Source organism: Electrophorus electricus, chromosome 12, assembly GCF_013358815.1.
Source record: "Electrophorus electricus isolate fEleEle1 chromosome 12, fEleEle1.pri, whole genome shotgun sequence".
Lineage (NCBI taxonomy): Eukaryota > Metazoa > Chordata > Actinopteri > Gymnotiformes > Gymnotidae > Electrophorus > Electrophorus electricus.
In genome coordinates, this window is record NC_049546.1 from 931,808 (window position 1) to 950,669 (window position 18,862).

Sequence of the window (18,862 nt, forward strand, 5' to 3'; positions counted from 1 at the left end):
GAACAGGGAGGGATCCTGGAGAACTCATCAGAACCCAATAAGGGAGAAAGTTAAAGTTTATATTTCTAATACTCATCTTGCTCCTTCAACAAGCTGTTTTTTCTTTATTCTTAATATGCCTGTAGACTAAATGTTTTTGCATGTCTAAAAATGTTTGTGATTGATAGGTTCATGCAAAACTCTTTACACACAATAAATAAACACAGACAGAATAGGTTTGAGTTAGGGACAGAATATTGACAGAAATTTACTGATATTTACATGATACTGATATGTGAATGAAGTCACATTAACAATGTCTATTTCCACACAGAAAACAGGGGCCTTAGAGATATCAAATATCCCTGATCTCTGGAAGTGGGAACATTTTTCCTGTCTGAAGACAAAACCAGAGAACATTACATATGCATCACACGTCACATTCCCTTCTCACTGCACTTTTGAATTAAGAGCTGAGCTAAGGATTTGGCATTTAATATACAGTATTACAATTTCACGACCAGAGTGAAGAATCTTAATGGTGGGAGCATGTGTGTCTCAGGCTATGCGATGGTCATCACAACATGTCCACGTTTATTTTGAATGAAACATTACTCCTGGAAGGGGCTTTGTCATTTCAAGGATTTTGTTCAAATGTTTGTCAGCTTGGCGTTCCTGTGCCCTTATTAAAGTTTCACCGTTTGTCAGTCCATGTGTTACAGAAATGAACCTTAACCACCATACAGGTTTGGGAATAGCACAACCTCCTGACTGGGTTTCAACGTCATCATTAAGGCTTTCAGAAACCCTGATAAATCTGTTTTTCAAAGATGGAAATGCAGCAGAACTGTCACAAGTGTCTTTATGTGTTCCACCAAAACATAAAGAAACACATTTTCTATGTGTTGTGACTGAGCGAGTGAAGTTAGATTTGTACAGCAGCCTTTTCAGAACACAAAGACACTTCACAATCAACACACAACCTGCACATCACATCCACACACACCGGTGAAAAGCAGGAGCCAATTACACACAGAGTACTCTCAACCAGAAATCTCAGCCACCTGGCACACACACACACACACACACACACACACACACACAGAGCATACTCTCAAACGGAAACCACAGCCCCCTGGGGGACTGAATCACGTGCAGGGAGGGGAGAGAGGACAACACCCAGGAGAGAGCGATGTCCTCTACTGGGAGAGAGGACAAGTTTTTGGAGTGTGGGAGGAAATGGGAGACCCCAGAGGAAACCCACATACTTACGAGGAGAACACATAGAACCTGCCCTTCAGGAGTGCATCTTAACAAACCTGTAAACTGTACACCAAATCTAAAAATCTAATAACCTAATAATCTACCAGGTACAACAGGTAACGGCAACCTACAAGAGAAGCCAAGAGTTTATGCCAAAGAGTCGAAGTTCCCATCACCAAAAGCAAAAAAAAAAAGAATTAAATAAGAAAAGAGAATGAGAAACCTGGGAAGTAAAAACAAGTTGTCAACTTAGAGAGCGCGAAAGAGACAGACAGCATGCCAACTCCAGACTTAGAGAGAGCAAGAGACAGACAGCATGCCAACTCCAGACTTTTTGTTGTTAGGGTGTCATTTTTTAGATTGTTATGTACACTTCACAATGTCAGTGTGACAATACATTTCAGTAACTTGTAATTTATTATTCTTTTTAGGCTAAATTACGGAAACATTCAAAGCTACATTAAAAACCGGTAGACAAAATATGAGGTGTTTAGAGCACAGAGCACTCCATAGTACGGCGAGTTTGGGTTAACGGCCCATTCATTCCGCTAGAGGGCGCAATAAAGCGGCGTGATATCCAGAACGCGCCAGATTTTTTCATGATTGCGAACAATGTGATTATAAATGCAGTCAGGGATCTGGTCGATGCAGGCAGGTGCAGGGATCTGTTCTGTGCAGGCAGGGATCTGGTCAGGTTCATTCTGTTACCATTCCCAAAGCTTTCTTAACTTCCTCCATCCATTCATTCGTGTGCGTCTCTGTGTGTGTGATTCAAGACTGCTGTTTAATGTTAACTGCGTGCTGCAGAAAAAAAAACACTATACGGCAATAATAATAATAATAATAATAAATAATAATAATAATAATAGATTGGATAATGATCATTTCTGTTCATTTCAACGCAGTTGTTTTCGATGCGCTGACATCGCTCAAGCGCGAAACACCTCCCTAATAAGCAACAATTGGTTGCTTTGTGCTAAAAACCGCGCCTACCTCCCCATTATGTCACGTCTATTGGACGCTTGAGTAATTAGCGTAAATTCTTTCGTCGCGATTGGTAAAGCCCACGCCACTCATTCCCGCAAGCCCCGCCCCGTGTCTGGACATAAAGGCTCCGGCTCCGCTCGGTTACCGGAGCGGGATTACCGTTACCGAGGCGGACAGAGCTATGAGCGCGTCCCGGGCTGTGAGCTAGCGGGACAGTCGGACGTGTCTTCAGCGCATCGGCGTGAGTACAGCGTCCGTTACGACTCGCCTCCGGCGCGCTGGTTAGCTAGCAGTGCTAACATTCAGTCAGAAAGTCTCAGCGGGCGCCGGCCGAGCGTCTAACGCGTCTAACGCGTGTTTAGTCGCTCACCTCTTCGTACTGGAGCGACACCAACTCGAGTTTTATCGCGCTTTGTCGAGTTTTATCGCGCTTTGTCGAGTTTTATCGAGCTTTGGTCTCTTACTCGGAGTTTGCCTGCGTTGCCGCCGTCTCGCTGTGTACGGTCCAGCCGAGGTGTCGTTAAGGGGCGCGCAGTGACCCCGCACGGCCTCCGTACCGTTCGCCGACTTCAGCTAAGCGAACCGCGCGCGCGCGCTACCTGCTCTTACGATGACGGCTCGTGGATCTCCGAGCACAGTCTCGCGCCACCGGGTTTGCGTGCTTTTCATTCTTTTTTGGCAGCCGCGTCCTCATGTCGAGTTGGCGCCCACGAACACGCCACTGCTGCGCAGGAAGAGCCTGGCATTTGCGTGGAGCTGGAGGCGAGAAAGGGTGAGGTGGCTAGGTGCACTAACCGAGGTTAACGAAGGCGCTCACCTGGGACGGTCATGGGTCAAGTCTAGTCACGGCGACAGAGCCACATAGCAGCAGCTATTGTTGCCAGTAACACATTACCTGTTCGTAAGCGTCTTATAGCTGTGTCACTGTGAGAACAGCTGTAGTGTGTTTAGCGCGAACGTCCTAACGATTAGAGGCCGGTCGGAAATGTGCTGCACTCATTCACGGACTATTTTTAGCCCGCTGTCCGAGTTCTGCGAAGGAATAACTCACCACATCGGCCGAGTGTGTTGACCGTTCAAAACCTCGCAGCGTTGGTTGGCCGGAAACGTAAATGGTTCAGCCATTACATTAAAAAAAGCGCTCAGTATCAAATCTGATTTGAACAAAGTCTCGCACAATAAGTCTTCAATAAATGACCGCTTCAACAAAACTGAGGTGGTTTGGTGCTCTCAGACACTGAGCGCCTTTCTTGCCGAGAAACGCTGCTGTGATTCCACATAAGACAGTACAGGAGACAGTGACATCGGTTATTGGCGTATTTTACAATCCACAATATTGTGCCTACAAACCTAATATTAAACAGTGGGCTTCATGTGTGCCAGAATGTTTCCTGGGTCATTATGTCTCTTTTGCACTCTCTCTGGCATGTTTGCAGTAGCTTGCATGACCCACTGTGATGCCAAACCTTTCCAACAGCTCAGTCTCACAGGCACTGATTTGCAGGTTGTTGTTCTTGTTGTTGTTGGTTTTTTTTTTTCCCCTGAACTGATGGAAGTTCCTCAGCATTCAGACAGACTGCCTGCCAGCTGGTGATCAATTGAACGTTGTAAACACGGCGACTGCCAACTTTTGACTCTGCCTCCAAAAAGAATAGTCCCCCCCCCCTTCACCCCACTGGTGCAGCTGAGGCAAGGAAGCACTGGAATATCAACACACAGAGTGAAAAGAACCTGAAAAGACTCAGAAAAGTAGAGATGTTGACAAAAGAGGGCTTTAAACACAAGAACGTTCCTGCCACTGCTGTGTAGTGAAGCTATTAAAAAAAAGTTATTATCCACACACAGTTACAAAGCTCGTTCACATTCGGTGATTCAGCTACTTTGGCACTGGCAGCCACTCGCCTTCGAGTGACAGTTGCTGTGGGCAATGGGATGAACTGCGAAGGAACTCTTTACTGGGCTCTAACACAATGGGCACACTGCTGTTTCATCTCCCCTGCATGCCTCACACACAGACTGGCCTTCACGCTGGGGCTCTGGTGTCCAGACGCCTCCGTCCACTGATGTAGCTGCATTCCTGCCTGTGTGATCGAATGGTTTGTCAGGGCAGACTTTAAAATCTTCATTAATGTCAGGGTTTGATGGTGTGCTGAGGTTAACTAATAAACCACAAACTCCTCAATATCACAAGGTAATTACGTCCTTATGGTCCAAGATGTTTAAGGGGGAGATGTAGATGCAAGTCTCATGTGGCTGTTTCGGAGCTGCTGTTTGCATCTCTGGCGCTCGTTCTGTCTGCCTGTCCCACAGAGGGGGGTGTGTCTCTGCTGCTGTATAGGCGATCGTTCTGTCTGCCTGTCCCACAGAGGGGGGTGCGTCTCTGCTGCTGTATAGGCGCTCTTTCTGTCTGCCTGTCCCACAGAGGGGGGTGTGTCTCTGCTGCTGTATAGGCGATCGTTCTGTCTACCTGTCCCACAGAGGGGGGTGTGTCTCGGGACCCATGCAGAGCCCCCCTCACATCTCTGCCGGGTCCTGCGGGTGGGTCAGCAGACTATGTCACTGTAAGTGTTTTCCGGACGCCTGATCCTTGTACTGCCATTGTCTGAGCAGCCTCACCTCCTGCTGCACTCTCCCCTCGCTGTCCCACCTCGAACCTCCTGCTCCTCTCAATCCCTCACTTCCTGCTGTACCCCTCGCCTCCCCTCACCTCGACCCCCACCCTTTGCATGCATTACTGTTCCACACTGTTCTGTGCCTGAACTCTGGCGTTATTGTGCTGTGGCAGCCTGATCCCCACACCCGTCTAGCTGTCTGCATGCATGTGTTCCTCTCCCAGCCAGACCGCTGGGAACGCACGGTCTGCCTGCACATGCACCTTCGCCGTGAGGCTCCCTATTGCCTAGCTTTTTCTCTTTTGTTGTTGATTCTTTTCAGCTTGACATGGATGTACTGTTCACGGACAGTTCTATGAATTCCAGTCCCTGCTGCAGTGTCGGAGAACATTTGCATTTTAAAATCTGAATAGACGCTAAAATATTTTAACCGTTCTGTCCATTTGAATTGCAGATTTGTTTCTTAAAAGCAAAGCTTTTCTGTGCTATATTTAGGCTCTGCACAAAGTGGTAAATTAGGAAAATGAAGAACAATATCATAACAAGCAGCCTAACTCATATTGGTAGACTCTTCGTTGAATGGTTTGATAATTAACCAGTGTAGTTTTAAAATCTGCATATAAAAAAAGCTTCTGACCTGCTAGCGCCTATAGAATTAGCTTTGAAGTAGAGTTGTTGTTCAAGAAGTGCATTACAGCTTGCGCAAGGCATGCAGTGTTCCACTACAGACTATGCAGGTACTTCACAGGTTCTCATCAGGACAGGTTTTCTTGACTGGAGCTGTTTGTCAAAGTCTGCATGTATCAGTGAGTCAAGGCTTGGCACACACACAACTAGTCTCTCTTCCCTTTTAAACTGAACAGCCTCTGTCAACATAGCATGATGTATCTGCTCTAATTTTAACCAAAAAACTGTTGTTAGCACACAATTACCAGGCTATTATTAACCACACCGTTCCTTTTGGGTGTTTGTTTTTTTTTTCCCTTCTTCCCTCCAGTTCAAGATATCAGCACAGCTGATTCCTTGGAAGTGCCAGAAAATATGTCAGTCAGTGTGCATGAGAACCGCAAGTCTCGGACGAGTACGGGCTCCATGAACATCTCCCTCTTCCACAAGCCTTCCCACCCAGACAGTGTCCTCACACACCTCAACACCCTTCGCAAGCAGTGCATGTTCACGGACGTGACGCTGTGGGCTGGCGATCGAGCCTTTCCCTGCCATCGGGCAGTTCTGGCAGCCTGCAGCCGCTACTTCGAGGCCATGTTCAGCGGGGGCCTCCGCGAGAGTCTGGACAGTGAGGTGAACTTCCGCGACAGCGTCCACCCCGAGGTCCTGGAACTCCTGCTGGACTTCGCCTACTCTTCGCGCATCATTATCAACGAGGAGAATGCAGAGTCACTCCTGGAAGCCGGAGACATGCTACAGTTCCACGACATCCGGGATGCGGCGGCAGAGTTCCTCGAGAAGAACCTGCACTCGTCCAACTGCCTGGGCATGATGCTCCTGTCGGACGCGCACCAGTGCAAGCGCCTGTATGAGCTGTCCTGGAGAATGTGCCTGGTCCACTTCGAGGTGGTCAGGGACACGGAGGACTTCTACAGCCTGTCCAAAGACAAGCTCCTGGACCTTCTACTCAGCGATGAGCTGGAGATGGAGGATGAGCAGATCGTGTTTGACGCGGTCATGCGCTGGGTGAGGTATGATCTAGACGGTCGGAGAGACCACCTCCCCGAGCTGCTCGGCGGGATCCGTCTGGCACTGCTGCCGTCCGAGTGTCTCGTGGAAGCCGTGGCCTGCGAGGAGCTGGTGATGTCGGACAAGCGAAGCAGACTGATCGTGGAAGAAGCCATCCAGTGCAAGAAGAAGATCCTACAGAACGACGGCGTCGTCATGAGTCCGTGTGCTAGGCCGCGCAAAGCCGGGCACACACTACTCATTCTGGGAGGGCAGACCTTCATGTGCGACAAGATCTATCAGGTGGATCACAAAGCCAAAGAGATCATTCCTAAGTCTGACCTACCGAGCCCGCGGAAGGAATTCAGCGCCTGTGCTATCGGCTGCAAGGTGTACGTGACTGGAGGGAGAGGTTCGGAGAACGGCGTGTCCAAGGACGTCTGGATATACGACACGGTTCACGAGGAGTGGTCCAAGGGCGCGCCCATGCTCATAGCACGCTTTGGTCACGGCTCGGCCGAGTTGGAGAACTGTCTGTACGTCGTGGGGGGTCACACAGCTATAGCGGGCGTCTTCCCCGCGTCCCCGTCCGTGTCTCTGAAACAGGTGGAGCGGTACGACCCGCTAACCAACAAATGGACCATGATGGCGCCCCTCCGGGATGGCGTCAGCAATGCGGCGGTGGTCAGTGCCAAGCTGAAGCTCTTTGCTTTCGGCGGGACCACCATCCACAGGGACAAGGCCTCCAAAGTGCAGTGCTATGACCCAGGGGAGAACCGCTGGGCCATCGCGGCCGAGTGCCCTCAGCCCTGGCGTTACACCGCAGCCGCTGTTCTGGGCAGCCAGATCTTCATCATGGGCGGCGACACGGAGTTCACGGCCGCATCCGCTTACCGCTACGACTGCGAGACCAGCCACTGGACGCGCGTAGGTGACATGACCTCCAAAAGGATGAGTTGTCACGCGGTGGCCTCTGGTAACAAACTCTACGTGGTGGGCGGCTACTTTGGGACACAGCGGTGCAAGACACTGGACTGCTATGATCCGATGTCAGACAGCTGGAACAGTATCACCACTGTGCCTTATTCCCTGATTCCCACAGCATTTGTGAGCACCTGGAAACATCTCCCTGCCTAGTGGACTCCAAACAAACAGGATGGACTTCAACTGGGTAAGATGTTTGTTTTGATAACTTGGTTTAATTACAGTAAATTGAGTTCTACATTGACATGGCTTCGGACAGTTGAGTGTTTACATATTCTTGAGCTGGAGAGTCAAGTCAGGATAGCTGTTAGCATGGTGACTTAAGTCAGCTGAGGCAGTTCTCGGATTTGGGGTTAGTCGCCGTGACAGTAGGATGAGTCGGGGGGGGGGGGGGGGGGGGTAAAAAAATGTTTTCCTTCTGCTGATGCCTTTTAAAATGTTTCCTAACCTGTTCAGCTCTGCACTTTTCCCAATGTGACCCAGCTCACAAAGGTCTTCAAAATGACTGAATAGCTATTTAATAACATTTGTTAAATTGATTGATTGATTCAGGTGTGTTGGATTAGGTAGCACACAAAATTTGGGATTTCCAAGACTGGGAACTTGGAACTACAAACAAACAAGTATGTATATAGTTTATATATAAATATAGAATAGTATATAGATAAACATTAAACTGTCAGATTGGTTTTACCTTAAGGGTCTCTTGTCCCTCAGAAATGTAGTCTTTCATCACAGGGACTGCAACAAGTGATAAATGTTGCCATCAGTTGTATTCATTGATTCACTAGGATAGCTAGAAGCATCACTGCAGTGGGAGTGAGGAAAAAGCATTTGAAAAATGGTGGAGCTGCCCTAGTGGAAAATGTTGCATGATGGGAAATGTTTTGTACTCAGAAGCACTTAAAGTTGGAAGTTCAAACAAGAGAAACACATTCGCATGCCGCAAGACCATCTGAAGAGAATGTAGCGTGGAACAAACCTCATTTATGTATGTCATCAGTAATGGAGAATTATCAGCCTCCGTTACGATTAGTTCCGTTCGGCCATGTCATTTCAGACAGTATGAAATGCAGAATGACTCTCAACCCCTGGGACTCACTAATGTGATTACTGACTTTGAAAGGTTTTGGTGAGAGTCAAGGAACTTCTTGCTAGAGTTTGCTGTCAGTGGTCATGTTTGGAGAACATTACTCAGAAATATCTTTACTGTTTTTGACACGTTTGTACCGTTATGACTAACACAAGTGCACCTCAAGGTGGACATCTGCAACATAGTGGAACTCCTGGTATCACTGAGATTTCCAAACTTTGGAGTAAGATCCTGCTAAAACAGTGTCGAGGGTAAATTTGGCTAAAAGAAAATAAATGAAACGTTTAATCAACAGATTATCCAAACTTTTCTAGCTGTTGGCTCCAGATGAGACCCCTAAATAGTCTGTGCAGTTGGAGCTAATGTTTCTGTTTGCAGAGACATTAACTCGGTACTGCACTCATAAATCACTCCAAATATATGCCTGTGTTTGCTCTGATAACACTGATGCCCTGTAGGAATATTGTAGCTTTGTTGAAGAGCTCACAGCATCTGAGCAGAAATGATTCCGTCACATGATTCAGATCTCGTTTAAAATGTGTGAAGATTAGGCTGGGTTTCGAGTGTCACCATCGATAAATTCAGAGCACAGAACGAGCAAAGTCAGCTGGGCCTTGACATTTAACCACTGAACTCGGATTTCTGTCCGGATAGCCGAGAACCTAACCAGGGCTCGGCAGCTCCATCTGATGTGAGCAGCAGATCACCGCTGCCTTACTGGAGGTTGGGTGACGCCCGCAGGTGGGGGCGTGAGGTGAAGACAGGAGAAGCTCCTGAAACCATCCCACACCCAGCAGAAAGCCCTGCATGCTCAGGACCAGTGGGACACATTCTGCCTGTAGTAGTGATCCACTTACACACTGATGCGTGGCCTACATAACACAGGCATTTACAGCCAGTAGCACAAATCCGTGCGACTGCAGACGTCCTTGCGATAGAGGACCGGTGGATATGCATCGCACACAGAGCATGTCATGCCTTTAAAAAAAAAAACCATCATAATGTGTCCTGTATGGATCGTTAGCTAATTAATAAAATATGAGCTCCGACACTGCAGTAGCACAGGAGGAAGCGCTGCAGTAATATTTCCATGTGCGCATTACTGCAGGCATACAAGTACAGTACACACAAATAACTTCCACATCACTGCTTTATTACTCCTAATGAGCCGTGCATTTTAATCTTCTGTTTTGCAGAGTATCGACTGTGCCCTGTTGGTTTGAAATCTGTCCTGCTATAACCAGATTTCCTTTCCATCCTCTGTGTCAGTGCGCGTCCCGTGATTACTGGGCATTAAAAGAACATCACAGACTGTCACAATATTTGCGTGACCCCTCGTCTCTCAGTAGGCCATCAGAGCTCCCAGCGTGCTGCAGATGCGCTCAGCTCCCCTGAGTCAGACACAGATCCAGACTCATGGCATTTTCTTCCCTCATCACAGAGGCCGGGGGAGGGGGGGTTTCTCTCAGGCCTGCGACATAACTAACTTCCACCGATCTGGCCCTGGTTGTCTGCGTCTAGAGCGCATCCCTAAAGATACAGATGCCGCTTTCTGCACACAGATAATGTGGGCGATGCTACTGCCGATAGCGCAGTGGCGAGATCACACATGAAGAGGCATCGTCGGATCAGCTGGCTGGGAAATCCAGGCCACTCTGAACATCAGGCCACAGCATTGCGAGCCAGAGCTTTGAGTGTAATTCACACTTTTCTTTTAACCAGCCAGTGATGGTTGGTGCAGCAGGTGTCCCAGCGAGAGGAGCCTTTATAATTAGCCCAGGGGAGGCATGTGGCGCTGCTATGTCAGGCCTGCCCGGGGTGCTGTGAGCGCCTGGCACCCTCTCTCCATCCTCTCCGCTCAGGGCTGCCTGGGATTCGGCCTTCATCCGCTGGCCCCTGTCTGTGCTTTTTTCCTGGTGCACGGCCCCACCACCAGGCAGTAAACCTGTACAGCCTGTCTGCACGGTTTTATACTGTTGGCCTCGCAACATTGTCAAATAAATCACTGTGGGAGGCTCGTGCCAAGGCACTCAACTCTGGACCTCGATTACGGTTTCCGCTCCCAGATTTTGTAATTGCTGGCAGACAGCACAAGTGTTTGGCTACTTTCTGGACACACAAGTCCAGGGTAAAGGAGAAATGGGAAGTACGTGCACAAGAAGGACTGGGAGAGGACTGAACTGATGGCGACACAGCCAGGAATGAATTTTGGATTCGGCGGTCTGGGGTTGAATGTCTCCACTCTACTAGCTAGCCATGACGACGCCTGATTGGCTGGAACGTCACAAAGCGATGTTCTGTGCTTTCAGCAGGTGCACTGAAGGCGGGAGGGGGGTGCTGATCTCCTTACATAACAGGACTTGCGGAGGTGAACGCCACAGAGCGGCTCTAAAAATACTTACGACCCTCAGCAGTGAAGCGCGTCTCTGCTCAGCCCTCCACACGGGTCAGGTGACGTGAAGAGGACTGGGGGAGGGGGTGGGCCTCTTCCACCGGCCCCGCCGGGAATTCCTGCTTCAGCACATTAATATTTAACTAACGCAGCCGAGAGTGGAGGAGCAGCGGGTTTATCATCACATACAGCCAGGTATAATCTCCTGTTGGACGCCACTCAGAGCTGGATGTTCTTCTAAAGCTCCTTCTGCCTCCCCTGTCCCTGTCTGTCCGTGTCTCACCAGTACTCTGAGACGTGATCTCTTGGGCAAATGAAAATGCAGTATGCGGCCTGATACTATGCTCTTATTGCCTGTGATTTCACAACGGGGTTTCTTCTGAACAAATATGAAGCTTCCTCTTTCCAGGTCAGGGGTAGTAGCTGAAACCAAGGGCTAGGGTTACAGAACTGGATAACGGACCAAGGGCTTGGGTTACAGAACTGGATAACGGACGAAGGGCTAGGGTTACAGAACTGGTTTTCATGGGCACCATTGGTTTTGTTGGAACAGTGTGACAAACTGACAAAATCCAATGGTGACCAAAATTGCTTTTCTTACAAATGTATGCTGTTCCATGTCTTGCGTTATATTATACACAATAGCTAGACACCTTGCTAACAGATCTTGTTGATGTTCAGTGAATTTTTCATGACCTTGTATTTTGGGCCAGGTTCCGGAAGCTTCTTTCCACCATGTCTGGTTCGAGACTGGCGCTGTAGAACTGCTCCTACTCATTTCATTTCTTCCCATGTAATGGAATCAGCTGCCACTGGGCTTTGTCATGTTAGAGGGAAAGAGCTGAGATCTTTTTCTCCTTCACCAAGAGCTCCTGCGCACACTGAACAGAGACCGATCCTCCCCAATGGAGAGCAGTGCTCCCACACCCCACCTCTGCTAGGTACTAGACTGCCAACTACTTTTGAACAGCCGCATCATCTCGGTGGAGTTTTTACATGTCAGTGCCTCGGTTCCCCCACCAATCCAACAGCCTGTTGAGTTAAACTGCAAGCCTGGACTGAGAGACTTGCTGGGTCCCTTGGCTCAGTTTCCTGTAAACATCCTCCACGCAAATGTGAATGTGGCTAGCTCCCGGACTTTTCCGACCTGAGGCTAGCCCGCTGACTTTTCCGTCAGCAGTGTGGTTTCATTAGGCTCTATTGTGGACTGTTAATCCAGCTAATTTGCCTGTGTGAAAAGCTCTGATCCACTGCCAGCCCCCTCACCCACTCCCTCCTTTCACTTTTGGAGAGACCAAACCAGCTAATTGTCTGGCTGTTGTCGAGGCCGTAAAGCGGATTGCACTGCTGTAATCTGATCTCGTCATCACCATGGCTGCGAACATCGTGTTTTTGGTCCAGTCTGCAGTTCTACAAGCCAGCCAGCACAGGTAGCAGAGGCCAGGATTGGCTGAGGGCTCCACCGCTATGGCCAGCCAGCCACACGGACGGCTGCCCCAACTGGATTAACAGGCGTCGGAGTGAGAGCCAGGCCTGGGGGTTCTGCTTGGAAGAGATGTGGTCCAGCCACTCTCATATTCACTCCCGTGGCACAGCGGGGCATGTGGGAAGGCCGTTGTCCATGTTCAGGGTGGGAGACTGCTTTGGCTATATGGAAAGAACAAAGTGCATACTCGGTACAGCCATTGCCAACAGCCGCTACTGTAGATCTGTAGCAAAGGAACCTTTACCAAGACATGCTCTTCACCAAGAGCGTGAGCCCAGTCTGCATAACTGGCAGTACTCCCGTGTTCCTGCGCTGGTGAGGCACTTGGAGAGCGTTAGTGTCCTGGAGAGCAGAGACTGGCACGCAACGTGATGACATCACAAACGACAGGGCCGGTTAGATTCAGCTTGTAGGGCAAGTTGAGTCTTGTCGGGGGTGGGTTGTGGTTGTTGTTGCCGTAGGCACTGGGCAGTGCAGAGATCTGTAAGTCTTTAATGTCGTGCCAGTACAATACAATAGCGAATCTCAACCTCCACTGTCCACCCACTAACAGATCTTACCTGCTTGGACAGGAACTTCCTGTGTATTGTATTTTTAACAGTTCTTGTTGTATGCAGTTCTACACACTCTGCAGACCTTTGCCACCCGGCTGTTATCGAGTGGCAAGCTGCTAGATGTGAAATATTTTCACATTCACATTTCAGGTACACTCAGTTTCCTTTGACACACAGGTACACACATACACAGGTACACACGTACACTCAGTTTCCCTTTGACACACACACACGCATGCAAGATGGTGCCGGTGAGGTCGGCTGCCGTCACGACTGCTCCGTCCACACCTGGCACTTTTTTTTTCGCTCTTCCCGCTACCCCTTCTCTCTACATCATGACGCGTATCTCCTACAGCAGAGACGCTCTTATTTCTCTTAATCTACACAACACTCACCTCAAGCCGCCTCTAACCCCAGACACAAGATGGCCGAGGGAGATCCTGAGGGAGACAACGCGATGCAAGGAAACGGCCTCGAGGAAAGCGAGCCAGCATCAGGACCAGGCTGAGGGCTCGGGCACACCGAGCTCCCTTACCCAGCATCCTGCTAGCCAACGTCCAGTCTCTGGACAACAAGCTCGACGACCTCCAGGCCAGCATAAAGTTCCAGAGGGACATTCAGGACTGCAGCTTCACCGAGTCGTGGCTGAACCCAGGAGTACCGAGCCACACCATCCAGCCAGCCGAGTTCTTCTCGGTTCACCGTATGCACAGGATGGCAGATTCGGGGAAGTTGAGAGGCGGTGGAGTGTGTGTGATGGTAAACAACAGCTGGTGCAACAATGCCAATGTTGTTACTCTCGGCCACTCCTGCTCACCCAACCTGGAGTTGCTCGCCCTCAAGCTTCGTCCTTTCTACCTTCCCCGGGAGTTCACTTCGGTCATCATAAACACTGTGTACATCCCACCTCAGGCCAACATGGACACTGCACTGTGTGAACTTCATGAGGCTCTCACACAGTTTCAGGCACAGCACCGGGACGCTGCACTTATCGTGGTTGGGGATTTCAACAGCGCTAACCTCAAGCGTGCAGCACCCAAACTTTACCAGCACATAACCTTCCCCACCAGGGGAAATAGGACACTTGACCACTGCTACACCCCATACAAGGACAGCTACAAGGCACAAGCTCATCCACCGTTTGGTAAGTCGGACCACGCCGCCATCTTCCTCCTACCAAAATATAAACAACGGCTGAAACGGGAAGCTCCGGTTCAGAGGGAGGTCGCGCGCTGGACAGAACAATCGGTGGCCGCTCTGCAGGACACTCTGGATGACGCAGACTGGGACATGTTCCGGCGCAGTACTGATGATGTCAGCAAGGTTATGGAGGCAGTAGTAGGGTTTATTGGGAAGCTGGTGGATGACGCGATCCCAAGAGCCAGCTTCAAGATATTTCCCAACCAGAAGCCCTGGGTGGACAAAACCATCTGCAAGGCTCTGAACTCTCGCACTGCTGCCTACAATGTGGGGATCATCAGTGGGAACATGGACGAGTACAAGTCTGCAGCATACGGAGTGCACAGGGCGGTGAGGGAGGCGAAGCGGCGCTACGGGAAGAAACTAGAGACACAGTTCCAGCAGAGTGGCTCTAGATCCCTGTGGCAGGGACTACAGATGATCACGGACTACAGGAGCCCACCCTCTGGACTGATGAGTGCGGATGAGTCTCTGGCGAACGAGCTGAACACATTCTTCAGTCGCTTTGAGGCTACATTTAGCAGTGCTAATGCTAGCAGCGCCAATGCTAACCGCGCTAGTGCTAATGGTAATGGTACTATCGGCGCAGCCAACGGCGCATGCGCAGAGCCCACTATAGAAGAGCGCCTCTCATCATCACGGAGAGTGACGTGAGGAGAGTGTTTGAAAGAGTGAATACCAGGAAGGCGGTGGGACCAGACGGTATCTGCGGGAGGGTCCTCAAAGCCTGTGCAGATCAGCTAGCCCCGGTATTCACCGACATCTTTCTCCCTGACGCTCGGTATCGTCCCGTCCAGCTCTAAGCGATCCACCATCGTCCCCTTCCCGAAGAAACCTCGACCCTCCGGCCTCAATGACTACCGCCCTGTTGCCCTCACATCAGTCGTGATGAAGTGTTTTGAAAAGCTAGTCAGAGACTTCATCACATCTTCACTGCCGGCCTCCATGGACCCACTGCAGTTTGCATACCGCCACAACCGCTCCACTGATGATGCAATTGCACATCTGCTCCACACCACACTGACCCACCTGGAGAAAGGGAGGGGTAATTGTTAAAGTGCTGTTTGTCGACTACAGTTCAGCATTTAACACCATCATCCCCTCCCTACTCACTACTAAGTTGGAGGATCTAGGACTGCATACATCCCTGTGCGACTGGATCTCCAACTTCCTAACAGACAGACCACAATCAGTACGGGTGGGCAACTGTCTCATCCACCCTCACCCTCAGCACTGGAGCTCCTCAGGGTTGTGTCCTAAGCCCCCTGCTCTACTCACTGTACACCTACGACTGCACAGCTACTTCCAGCTTCACCATCATTGTCAAGTTTGCTGACAACACCGTTGTCATGGGCCTGATCTCAGACAACGATGAGAGGGCCTACCTGGAGAAGATTAAACACCTGGAGAACTGGTGCCAGGAAAATAATCTCCTCCTAAACGTCAGTAAGACAAAGGAGCTGATCGTGGATTGCAGCAAGAAGCAGGAGCGGCACTACCAACCTGTGAGGATCAGTGGAACCACGGTGGAGAGAGTAGATAGTTTTAGGTACCTTGGTGTTCACATCTCGCAGGTCCTGTTCTGGTCCACACCAACTCCCTGGCAAAGAAGGCTCGTCAGCGTCTTTACCACCTCAGACGCCTAAGAGACTTCAGACTGCCCTCCAAGGTACTGCGGAACTTCTACACCTGCACTATCGAGAGCATCCTCACGGGGAACATCACAGTCTGGTTTGGGAACAACACCAAGCAGGACAGACAGACAAGCACTCCAAAGGGTGGTGCATCACTCACACGGAACTTCCTGACCTGCAGACCATCTACTACAAGCAGTGCCAGACCAAGGCCAGGAGGATTGTGTAGGACCCCACCCATCCCAACAATAGGCTCTTCTCTCTGTTGAGGTCAGGGAAGCGCTTTCGCTCCCTGAAGACCAAGACAGAGAGACTGAAGAGGAGCTTCTTCCCACAGGCCATTCGGGCCCTGAATCAGGGAAACTAATAAACTGTGGGGACCACCACCATGTAACATAACTGTATATATATTGAATAACTGTATATATATTCAATTACCACCATGTAACATAAACTGTAAATATGTCATTTTACAAGTTGGAACTGTACATTGTGTACATACATATATACACAACCATATACATTGTACATTGTGTATATAAACATATATTGTACATACATTGCTAATATATTTTTGTACATATATAGAATATATATTTCTCTATGCACCCCTGTTTTCTTTTTCCTCAGTTTGGACAGAGCACCCTCAACCATTTCATTGCGAGTTATACTGTGTATGAGACAAATAAACCAAACTTGAACACACACACACAAGTACACTCAGTTTCCTTTTGACACACACACACACACAGGTACACTCAATTTCCTTTTGATACACACGCACAGGTACAGTCAGTTTTCCTTTGACACACACACAGAGAGGTACACTCAGTTTCCTGACACACACACACGTACACGCAAATTCCTTTTGACACACACACACACACAGGTACACTGAGGTTCCCTAGCTACACTTACAGGTGCGTGAGTGTGTATACACACACAGGTACACTGCCGTGTCTCGGTTTTCATGTTCCCTAACGGGGCGTTGACCCATTTCCTTTTCCCTGCGGTACTCTAAAAGCACACTTCAGCACACTCAGCGCCAGTAGCATTAAACTGGAATGTTGTAAAACCCCGTCGATGCGGTGAAGAGGAGACCGTGGTGTCGCCTCATCTCCCCGCGACTGCCAGCGAGTGACGCACATCAAGTCCTCAGAGTAAACAGTGCTGATGGGCCTTCAGCACAGTCTACAAACCCCATCCCTCTCCACCAGGACAACAACAACCCTTTCAAAGGTAGCTGCAGTTTATTCGGATGCCTCCTTCCCCGCGCTGTGCTCCCTGCCCCGGAAGCTTCAGACTGGAGGCTTCTCCTCTTAGCTCGCCTCCTTCCTCCAACCCTCATGTCTGTACAGTGTAGCCTGCCGGCACACAATACAGGTGTTTCCACACAGCACTGCTGGGTTTGTCACCTGGGAGCAGTTTCAGCACATAATGCAGAACATGACGCCTGCTCTGACTGCTCCTTGGCCTTGACACTGATATTTAACCTTTAATCTTTTCCCTTTGACCCCTAGACACTTGCTTTGCTCACACCTCACCTCAGCAGAACAGCTGCATATGGTCTAGCTGAGCTGTTTTTATGTGATCTGTAGCACGTGTAGAATGCTGGCGGACAGGCGGCACAAAGACACGCTACGTCTGAGCCAAACCAGAGGAATGCCGGATCTTGTCAGGATTCCCTGTTCGCCACAGGAAGTTCAGTGTGTTTTTGGGACCACGTCGGCAAACCACGGAGCTGACGAGCATTCCCACGCCATTGTCCTTGATTCCTTCCGTCCTCTTTCTCGCTAAACTCTTGCTTTGTCTCTTTGCAGGTGGAGTTCTGTAGCAGGTGCAGACGACTGAAGGCAGACACAGTGGACGGCTCTGGGCGTGTGCAAACCCGGCCGGGCCGAGCCGTGGTCGATGCATCCCAATTAAACAAAACTACCTAGAACGGAGCGAGGGGAGGAGTGTAACCAGAGCAGGGCTGTCTGGAGCCCGTGTCTGTTCTGTGTCATCCAGGTCTTTTGAAACCGTATGCTGAAGGCTGTGTGTCCCACACACTTCTTTCAGCACCTCTTCCTCCTCCCTTCCACCTTCCCTTTTCTGGAAACTCCTTAAACTCTCCGGCTCCTGCACAGGAACACACAACGCACTAACGAGGACGGACCGGAGGCCTGAAGCTCCAACGCCTACACTGCGCTTATTTAAGAAGCATCTATGAAGTGAAGTTTAACCAGAGACTTGTATAGATTCTACAGCACAATGACAATGTGTTATGTATTACTGAAGAGAGGAGTCTGGCCGCGAACTGGCCCTTCTTTTATGTGTTTGTGGAACATAAAGGTTTGCACTTCTAACAGGTCTGATTGTGGATGATGAGGGTGTTGAATAGTTACAGAAACTTTTCTACAAATGCTACAGGTCATGACGTACAGGGCCGTTTTCAGGGGGATTAGATTCATAGACTGAAGAAACAAAAGACTGTGGGGGGTTGCTGTTTGTAAGAGACCCAGTGGTGAAGTTTTCCAAAAGAAAGGCACATTTTTGGATTGTGTCTTTTGTCCTGTCGTCGTCCCGATGCACTGAACTCCTGGTGCCTATAGTTTGCAAGTCTGTGTTCCTGCCCTCTGTGGAAGGCTTTTAAATAAATAACTTTCTGATGCTTGCTGACTGGTTTGGTAAGCTGTATACAGCCCGATTCCTCCCACACTTCCCTCCGTGTCAAATCCTCCAGCCGTGGAATTTGCACAGGACTCTGCAGTAAAGAGCTCTGTGTTGCTAGGTACATTTTAAATCGCTAAAACTCTTAGCAAGTGCTAGTGGTTCCCGTGTCCTTCCTGGACTAAAACGTTGGAGCCGTTTTTCTCCCCCGGCATCGTGTGTGGTGTTTACTCTGAGTTTAGACCTGACAAACAGAGGGAGAAAACACTCCCGTGTGTGGCTGCGCTGCGGCCAGCATCGGTGCAGCGGCTGACACAGGCGTCCTCTCTTCTGAACCCTGTCTGGCGCAGGT

General features: G+C 49.7%; 1 protein-coding gene across 5 annotated transcripts; it reads left to right on the forward strand.

Moving 5' to 3' along the window:
• Positions 1–2,334: 2,334 nt before the first annotated feature.
• LOC113586138 (kelch-like protein 25) lies at positions 2,335–18,514 on the forward strand. 5 transcript variants are annotated; one of them, XM_035532197.1, is made up of 4 exons: positions 2,335–2,470; positions 4,540–4,790; positions 5,839–7,686; positions 17,679–18,514. In XM_035532197.1, exons 2-3 carry the CDS (start codon positions 4,730–4,732, stop codon positions 7,650–7,652), a joined length of 1,875 nt encoding a protein of 624 aa, XP_035388090.1. In that variant the 5' UTR covers positions 2,335–2,470; positions 4,540–4,729; the 3' UTR covers positions 7,653–7,686; positions 17,679–18,514. The 5 variants fall into 5 exon arrangements, with proteins under 5 accessions (XP_035388090.1, XP_035388092.1, XP_035388091.1 ...); XM_035532199.1 differs by having other exon boundaries at positions 4,568–4,790; XM_035532198.1 differs by having other exon boundaries at positions 4,596–4,790.
• The last annotated feature ends 348 nt before the right edge of the window (positions 18,515–18,862 follow it).